Source organism: Octodon degus, unplaced genomic scaffold (genome assembly GCF_000260255.1).
Source record: "Octodon degus isolate 3935 unplaced genomic scaffold, OctDeg1.0 scaffold00268, whole genome shotgun sequence".
NCBI classification, from domain to species: Eukaryota; Metazoa; Chordata; class Mammalia; order Rodentia; family Octodontidae; genus Octodon; species Octodon degus.
The window spans coordinates 1,408,888-1,417,348 of NW_004524844.1; the positions used below are offsets into that span (position 1 = coordinate 1,408,888).

Consider the following 8,461-nt stretch of genomic DNA (forward strand, 5'->3'; position numbering starts at 1 on the left):
GCTTGCCAGGGAAGTGCTTATTCCACTGAGCCATCTCCCCAACTTATTATTTTTTTTTAAACTGGAGTTTCGGAGCCAGGGAGATGGCTCAGTAGAGTAAGCGCTTCCCTGGCAAGCGCAAGGGCCTGAGTTCAATCCCTGGTTCCGCCATAACCAAAACCAAACAAACTGGAGTTTCATGATGCTGCCCATCATGATGTTACCCCTTGTATTCCTTGGCTCAAGCAGGTCTCCTGTCTCAGCCTTCTAATAGATAGGACTACAGGCACATGCTGCTGTTCTCCTAGTGATCCGCCTGTTCATAGCCTCTCAAGAGCTGGGAATATGGGTGTGCGCTACCATGCCCAGTCTCAGTTGCATCTCACCGTGTCCCGGGGGCTGGGCTGGCACGGCAGGCCGGGGGATGGAACCCCTGGCCCCGAGCACTTACTTGCAGGTGCTTTAATCCCCTGAGTATTTGGCTGGCCCTCCCACGTTTACTTTCGTGATCTTGTCACTGATCAGCTTTTTTTTTTTTTTTTGTCAGAACTGGGGATTGAACTCAGATCCTAGTGTTTGCCAGTCAAGCGCTTATCCTACTGAGCCATCTCCCCGGCCCCTCTGATCAGCATATTAATCAGCACAATAATGGTCGTATCGCTCAGTGTGTGTAGCAGTCACAACCCGGCAGAGTACAGCTCTGTCAGCAGCTCTGGGCTTTGAGTGCCAGTGGCTCCAGCGTCAGAGTTACAGCTCTTGGCAGCTCCTGGCCACCCCCTCAGCCCTTTTGCGGCTGAAGCTCATAGTCCCCTCCGGCAGCTTTCTGGAGCTCTCCCAGGTCTGCCGCCTCTCTGGCTTTTTCCACTGGTCTCTGCCACTCACTGTCAGTCGATGCCCATCACTGCGGTTGGTCAGTGCTGCTTGTCACCAGTCAGCTGGTGGACACTGCCCATCTCTGATGTTCTCTGCCATCAGTTTGCTCCAGTCTTCATGGACTGCGGCTGGTCCTTGGAGCTCTTCAGGGATAGCAGCCCCTAGTGTGCACAGCTCTTTTTACTGTGCCCTGCTCTGATCACAGTGCCTGGGATCCAAATGGCAAGTAGGTTTACAGGACCACTGCAGTGAGCTTTTCTGGGACCCGTGCTGCAGCACAGGGCGGTAGTGTGGGGGAGGGAGGCCCCCCAGGGATCTGAGGGCTGGAAGCCAGAGCTGCTCTGCTGGGCCACGCATGCACATGCGCAGCTCTGTTTCCCAGACCTGAGAAACTACCCAGTAACACTAGAGGGGACAGAGTTATCAGGTTACAGGGCAGAGTCGTCCGCAGTGGTCACGGAGCACAGTCATCTGGGATTGGTTTGAGTTTCAAATCTACCTTGGCCAGGGCTGTTATCTGCTGGGGTCTCTAAGGCTGTCTGGGATAGCCACGGCTGTCTTGGTGACAGCTCAGGGAACACAGGTGCTTTATTGATGATGAACAGGGGCCTGAAATGATAATTGCCAGGGCTTTTGAGGGGTCCTGAGCAGAGGTGGCCATGTCAGTTCATGGCCCACTGCAGTTTAGCGATCTTAGGGATACGGAAATGGGCCCCGGTCCCTTCCCAAACTTGGCCTGTCAGGTGTGGCTTTCTTGCCACTCTTTGCAGAGGTGCCTGCAGCATGGAGTGGCAGCAGCAGGGGAGGGGCCTTGTGGCTGTCAGCTGAGCTGTGGCTCCTCTCAGGGCATCCAGGACAGTAGCTGAAAAGTAACCCAATGTGTCAGGAAGTCCCCGGAGCCAGGGATGGTGAGTGATGGGAAAAGAGTGTGACAGCTGTCAGTTGGGTCATACCCCCTTCTGGCTGTCAGTGGGAAAAGGGAATTTCCAGGCTTTGTTTCTGTTTCAATTTTATTTCCTATCTCTGTTTATTAATAGCTGTATTTTTTCTTTTCTTTCTTTTTTGGTATGGGGATTGAGCCTAGTTTCTTCACACTGAGGTAAACCCCCAGCCATTTATTTAAAATTTTAAGACAAGGTCTTTTTTTTTTTTTTAATTTTTATTTATTTATTTGTGGTACCGGGGATTGAACTCAGGATCTTGCACTTGCCAGGGAAGCGCTTATTCTATTGAGCCATCTCCCCGTCCCAACAAGGTCTTACTGAGTTACTAAATTGCCTAGGGTGGCCTGGGATTTTGTGATCCTCCTGCTTCAGCCTCCCAGAGTGCTAGGATTGCAGGTGGGTGCCACCATCCCCAGATTTTTTTTTTTTTATAATTTTCAGCCAAATCAAATCATTTCCAACCGCAGTATCATTGTATCTGTCGCTCCATCAGCCTGCAGGTCTCTTCCCTCAGATTTCCCCAGGACACAACTTGCTCTCTTAGCTTCATTCAGTCTCTATTTAGGTGTCAGAGTGGCCTTTGTTTTTTTCTGTTCTTTTTAGTACAGGGTCTACAGGGTCTCACTCCAGAGATTGGATTCATAGTGATTCTCCAGTTTTCAGCCTCCCAAGTTCTAGGATTACAGGCACGTGCCACCACGTCTCAGTGCGCCCCAGGGGTGGGGCTGGCATGGCATGCTGGGGATTGAACCCTGCTTCTGCCTAAGCAAGTGCTTTAATCTGCTGAGCTAGCTGGCCTGCCTGCTTTTATGTATTTGGTACAAAGTCTCACTACACAGCCTAGACTCGTAGTGATCCTCCTGTTTTCAGCCTCCCCAGTGGTGACGTTATAGGTGTGCGCCTGTAGGAGACACTTCCAGGTCCTCCTCTTAGTCCAAGAAGCCAATATTTGTAATCCCAAAATTACATTATTGGAATCGCATCAAATTGATTCCAATCTACCACTTACAATGCAACCCACGGCGAAAATAAAGACACTCAATTATATCTTCAGTCATCGGGGAGTCAAGGGGCTCTAAGTCCAGCCATGAAGATGGCTTTCTGGAACCAAGAGAGCAACCCAGGGCCTCACCCAGTTTTATTCAATAGGGGAGTGGCTTGAGGATTGACTGAGAACTGTGGGAAAGACTACTATGAGCTGAGCTAGGTGGGTGGCCTCAATTTACCTCTGTGATATGCAGAGAGGATATGCAGAGAGAGTAATCTGCATTATATAGTATGTAACGTTTTGGGAAGTCTGGTGCTTCAGCTTTGGTGCAGTCTTTCAAGCCCCGGGAAGTCATGGCCTCTGTCTCTAGGCTCCATCCCAGCTGGCGCCGGAGAATTAGCTCTATCGTCCTGCCTCAACCCGGCTCACATTAAAGAGCAGCAGGTATAGGTTACCAGGGAAACACGCACGCCACCTTCAAAGACGATCACCAGCACCTCAGCTAGACCAATACACATTGCGTAAGGCCAACTGAAGGATAAAGAGAAGTCCCAGCCAGCTCTGTACAGAACAATACGAAGAAATAGGGTCAGGCTCAGTCAAAATGGAGACAATCGCTCTTCTTTCAAGGAGAGCTGCTCAGGTGGTCCTCCACATGCGCCACCACATCCAGAGCTGGCAAAGTAGGCAGGCGGTATGGGGGGTCGAACTGGAGACCTTGTGCTTGGCAGGCAGGTGCTTATGCCACTGAGCCATCTCCTCAGCCCTGGGTTCTCATAGAAGAGAAACAATGTGCTATGTAAAGTCGTGTGTCCAATTTCACTTATTATGATCTCAGGGTGAATGAATGTCTCCTCAGTTGGCTGTAGCTTATCCATCTTCATGGTACAGCAGCACTCGATTGTATGCACTACACTTCCTTTGTCCATTCATCTACTGACAGGGACTACAGGTTGCTTCCAAGCTGGGTGTGGTGGTACATACCCGTATCCCAGCACTCAGGTGGGTGAAACAGGAGGATCACTGTGAGTTCAAGGCCAGCCTGAGCTACACAGTGTGTTCAAAGCTAGCCTGAACTACACAGTGAGACCCTGTCTCAAAAGAAAAAAAAAAATTACGTTATTTTGGGTCACTGAATCAGTGGTTGCTTGTTACAGCATCCACAGGAAACTAATACAAGGGCCAAACAGACGTTCAGGACTGGAGTGAAAGAGTTGGGGGCTGACAGGGCTGACAGGGCTAGAGGTGACAGGCTTGGGGGCTGAGTGGCTCATTTGAATGGTCTCCAAACCTTGAGAGTTAGGCAAAAGATGCTTCAACCATCCCTCATCCTTAGGGCTAGGGTTAGTGGGACCTATGTGGCTTGGTGGACATAGGCTGGGAGGATCCCAGTAGATTCCCAAAACAAACAGTACAGCTAGATGTTAGAACCCTTTATTTCCAAATGGTACTGGGGGGGGACCTAGAGGGGTCTATGCAGGGCTCCCAGCCCCACCTCTATAGCTGCTGGGAGGGCCTGAGGATATATAGGAAGTGGGTCTTGCGGGCAGGCAGCCTGGAGTGGGAGGAGTCCTGGGCCCCATCTTCAAGGATGCCTTCGTGGGTCCCCTCTCGGAGCCCATCCCGGATGGCCTGCAGGCGGTGTTTCTTCTCGCTTAGCCAGCCACCATCCTCCTGAGCATCCTGATGGGACTTCCTCCGAGGTACCTTAATGATCCAGAAAGCCACACGGCGGTGGGCTTCTGGGTAGGAGCTGCCCATGCCATTTCCGGTGGGCACCAGGGTTTCCTTCTCCCTTTTGGGAACCTGGGGAGGAGGGGCAAGGAGATTAACTCACATATAGCACACCCTGCTAGCACACAGCTCACTTCACTGGACAGCTGACAGGGGGAGCTCAGGGGTTAAAAGGCTCTCTGAGGTTTACAACACACTGGGTTTGCAAATACTTTAGAATTAAAAGATACCGAGATTTATAGACTACTTTGGCATTGAAAATACATTGGGGGGTGTTTCAAAAGGCAGGTAAACAGAATTTTAGGGTTTATAATGCTTGTTGGATTACAAAGCACTTTAGGGTTAAACACTGAGGTTTAGAAGGTAGTTTGCAACGTACAAAGGGCTTTGGTATTAAAGGCTCTTGGGTTTACCAAAGACTCAACCATAAATGTAATGTGGGATCTTTGATCAAATCCAGGATAAAAATGGATTTTTTTTTAAAAAAGAATGTATTTAGTACAGATGTATGTAGTCTCACTACACAGATGCAGGATCCGTAGTGATTCTGTTTTTCAGCCTCCCAAGTGCTGGGATCACAGGCGTGCACCAGCACGCCCCACCACGCCTAGTCTCAGTTGCAGTCTCAGTGTGCCCCAGGCATGGGATGGCAGGCCAGGAATCAAACCTCCGGTTCTCTGTGTCTGCCTAAGCAGGCGCTTTAATCTGCTGAGCTATCTGGTTGGCCTGGACTTTTTTTTTTTTTTTTTTTTTTTGAGACAGGGTCTTGCTATGCAGTTCAGGCTGGTCCTGTGCTCACTTCTGTGGACCCCAAGCTGGTCTCAGACTCCTAGTGATCCTCCTGTCTCAATCTCCCGATTGCTGGGATTACGGGAGTATGCCAGAATGCCTGGTTCCAGGGTTCAAATGTGAGACCTTGTACTCTACAGGTAGGTGCTTATGCCTCTGAGCTATCTCCCCATCAAAAATGAAAACAGCTTTCAAGGACAGTCTTAAGTGGACAAATTTGATGGGGGACTGAATGTCCTCCTTGTCCTTGATACTCAAAGTGGGAGGCACAAAAATTATCATGTCCTACCCTGCCCAGCATCTGCACCTAACAAACCAAGATCTGAGAACCTTTGCAGGATAGATCATTAACCTCCCCAACTTTGTATGCTGGATACATTAGGATGCGACCTTGTTTGCGTTACTGTGGATTTAGTTAGGATGAAGTCTTAGTTTGGCCCTAATCTAACTGGTGTTCTCATGCAGATTGAAAATTTGGTCACAGAGGGCTGGCAAAATGGCTCAGCAGATTAAAGCACCTGCAAACAGGCACAGGGCAGGCTGAAATGGTGATTGAGACTGGGCTGGTGGCGTGTGCCTGTAATCCCAGCTCTTGGGAGGCTGTAAACAGGTGGATCACTAGGAGTACAATCTAGTAGTGAAACCCTGAACACCCTGTAAACCCTTCCCTAAAATACAAAAAAAAAAAAAAGAAAGAAAGAAAGAAAAAATTTGGTCACAGAAACACAGGGAGGGTGCTGGGCAGATGCAGGCAGAGGCAGGGAACAGATTCTACTGTGCAAACTGGTAGCCCCAGCACTCTGGGGTGCTGAGGCAGGAAGATTGCAAATTCCAGCCCAGTTTGGGCAACTGTGGTGGCACACAATTATAATCCCAGCTGTCTGGGAGGCTGAGCCAGGAGAATCAAAGTTTGAGTCTACTCTGGAGAATTTAGCAAGATCCTGTCTGAAAATTTAAAATAAAATTAAAAAGGGCTGGGGATATAGCTCAGTGTGAAGTTTCAGAGTTAAAGTACACATTTTGACATTTACATGAGAGTCCCCCCCCCCCCCGAACCAGGGATTGAACTCAGGCCCTTGCGCTTGCCAGGGAAGCGCTTATTCCACTGAGCCATCTCCCTGGTCCCAAGAGAGAATTTTAACAAAGATGTTGGGGTAGATTTTTTTCCCCCTTGGTACTGGGGATTGAACTCAGGATCCTGTGCTTGCCAGGCAAGTGCTTATTCTACTGAGCTATCTTCCTGGCCTGGGGTAGATTTTTTTAAGCGTTGGAGAACACATATTGTGAATACAAACATATCTTGAGGTTTGTGGGAGTGAGGTTTACAAAGCCCTTGAAAGTAAACCACATGGAGCTCACAAAACCCTCTGAGCACCAGGTGTGGTGGTGCGCCCCTGTAATCTCAGCACTTGGGAGGCTGAGGCAGGAAGATCATTGTGAGTTTCAGACCAGCCTGGCTACAAAGTGAGCTCAAGGCCAGCCAGGACTTCATGGAGAGATCCTGACTCAAGAAAGATAAAAAAACAAAATTGAACAAAAAACTCTACTCAGCACTTGAGGATATATTCTGAGGCTGTGCACCTTATCTCTGAGCTGGTTTGGCCCTTTTCAAATGAGAAAACTAAGGCCTCAAAACAGCAAGCTTTACCCAGAAAGAGTGGGAGGCTCAATTCCTCTCCCCTCCTTCTAAAGGACAGGAACAGCTGAGGCCTGGGTCCCTTAGGTTGTCCATGTCCTAACCTTCCGGTTGCTTTCCAGGTTTCCCTCTGGCTCCACGGAGGCCACCACCTTCTCAGAGATGAGCACCTCTCCTGTCTTGTTGTCTGTCACCTATTTGGATAGGGTGAGAAAGTGAGGACAAATCTATTTGGCTCCTGGGTGCTCCTCCCTGACAGAACCAACATGAAGTGTACAGGGGAGACAGCAAGCTAGGCTCCCCACAACTGCACCTTGTCAATCTGGAGATGGCTGGAGATGGTCTTGTTCCCCAGCTGGCGCTCCTGGTCTTGCTGTTGGTGGAAATCTCTGGGGAGGCCCCAGAAGTCCATGGGGGTGGAAAAGAAGCTGTCCAGACTCCGAAGGAGGTCATCCTAGGGCCCGAGGTGTGACGAGAGCTACTGGACCTCATCTCCCCAGATGCCCTGCAGGCGTTGGCCCAAGTCCCCCTCTTCCCCAAGCCTTATCTGTCCGGTCCTCAGCTCCACAGCCACCTCGCTGCTGTCCCTTTGTCTCTGCTGTTCCCATTCCTTCTCTCCTCACATGACCTCTTTGCTTCTTACCTTCTCTCTCTTCCTATCTTTTGCTGCCCTCTCTCCTTCTGCCTCCTCCTCTCCCACCATCACTTACTTTCAGGAAGAGTCTTCTGACGCTTTGGAGGAGGCTTTGTAAGCCAAGGAAATCGGAGGAACTCTCCTGGTCGTCAGCGTCTTGGATGGGGGCCGCAGACGAGGGAGGCACCAAGGCGCAGGGGACCAGCAGCACCAGGACCAGCAGATGCCACATGGCTAGACGGGGAGGCTGTGCCAAGATCGGGGTCAGGGTCCTGGTCTCCCAGGGCCCACACTCCCCTCGGGACACCTCTGTCCTGTCCCTGGCCCAGGCCCCGCCCGCGTCCACACAACTCCCCCAGCACCTAATCCCTTTCCACCCCTTCCATCCTGCGCAGCCCGCCCTGGTCCCAGATCACACCCATCTCAGGCCTAACCTCTGCCCACACCCCGCCTCTTCTTCTGAGCCGAGTCCTTAGGCTGGACCACAGCGCGGTCAACGGACTCCCTGACTCTCAGTCCACCGAGGACTGTTACAATCTAAACAGTTGTGTTCTCCCAGCCCACGCGAGATACCTGGAGCGTTAGAGGTGGCCACGCCCCATTGCCTGACCACGCCCACCGGCCACCTCATCCCGGAGCCTGGGCCTCTATTTCGTAGCCACGCCCCCCACAATTTGAGCCACGCCTCCATCCTCTCTGCGAGGCAAACCACAGCTCAACTTTTTTTTATGGCCTCCCCTCCTTCATTTGATCACGCCCCTTCTAGGTAATAGCCTTGGAGACGCAGTCCGCTGGGACCATATAGTCCTGCGCAAACCGTGTACAGCCTTGCCACTACATTTAAGGCCACACCCTTCTTTTTAGAACACGCCCCTAAACCTGCA

The 8,461-nt window shown here is 50.8% G+C and overlaps 1 protein-coding gene across 3 annotated transcripts in view; it reads right to left on the minus strand.

Moving 5' to 3' along the window:
• Positions 1–4,213: 4,213 nt before the first annotated feature.
• Positions 4,214–8,461, minus strand: part of Dkkl1 (dickkopf like acrosomal protein 1) — a 5,587-nt gene continuing 1,339 nt past the window's right edge. The window contains exons 1-5 of one of the 3 annotated variants that reach the window (XM_004646458.2): positions 8,012–8,132; positions 7,654–7,824; positions 7,257–7,397; positions 7,048–7,137; positions 4,214–4,590 (exon numbers count right to left, since the gene is read on the minus strand). In XM_004646458.2, the coding sequence (XP_004646515.1) occupies positions 4,282–4,590; positions 7,048–7,137; positions 7,257–7,397; positions 7,654–7,809 (696 nt within the window). In that variant the 5' untranslated portion in view covers positions 7,810–7,824; positions 8,012–8,132 and the 3' untranslated portion in view covers positions 4,214–4,281. Of the gene's footprint in view, positions 4,591–7,047; positions 7,138–7,256; positions 7,398–7,653; positions 7,855–7,884; positions 7,966–8,011; positions 8,133–8,461 lie in introns of those variants that run through there. The other 2 variants (XM_023706722.1, XM_023706720.1) reach the window with 2 other exon arrangements.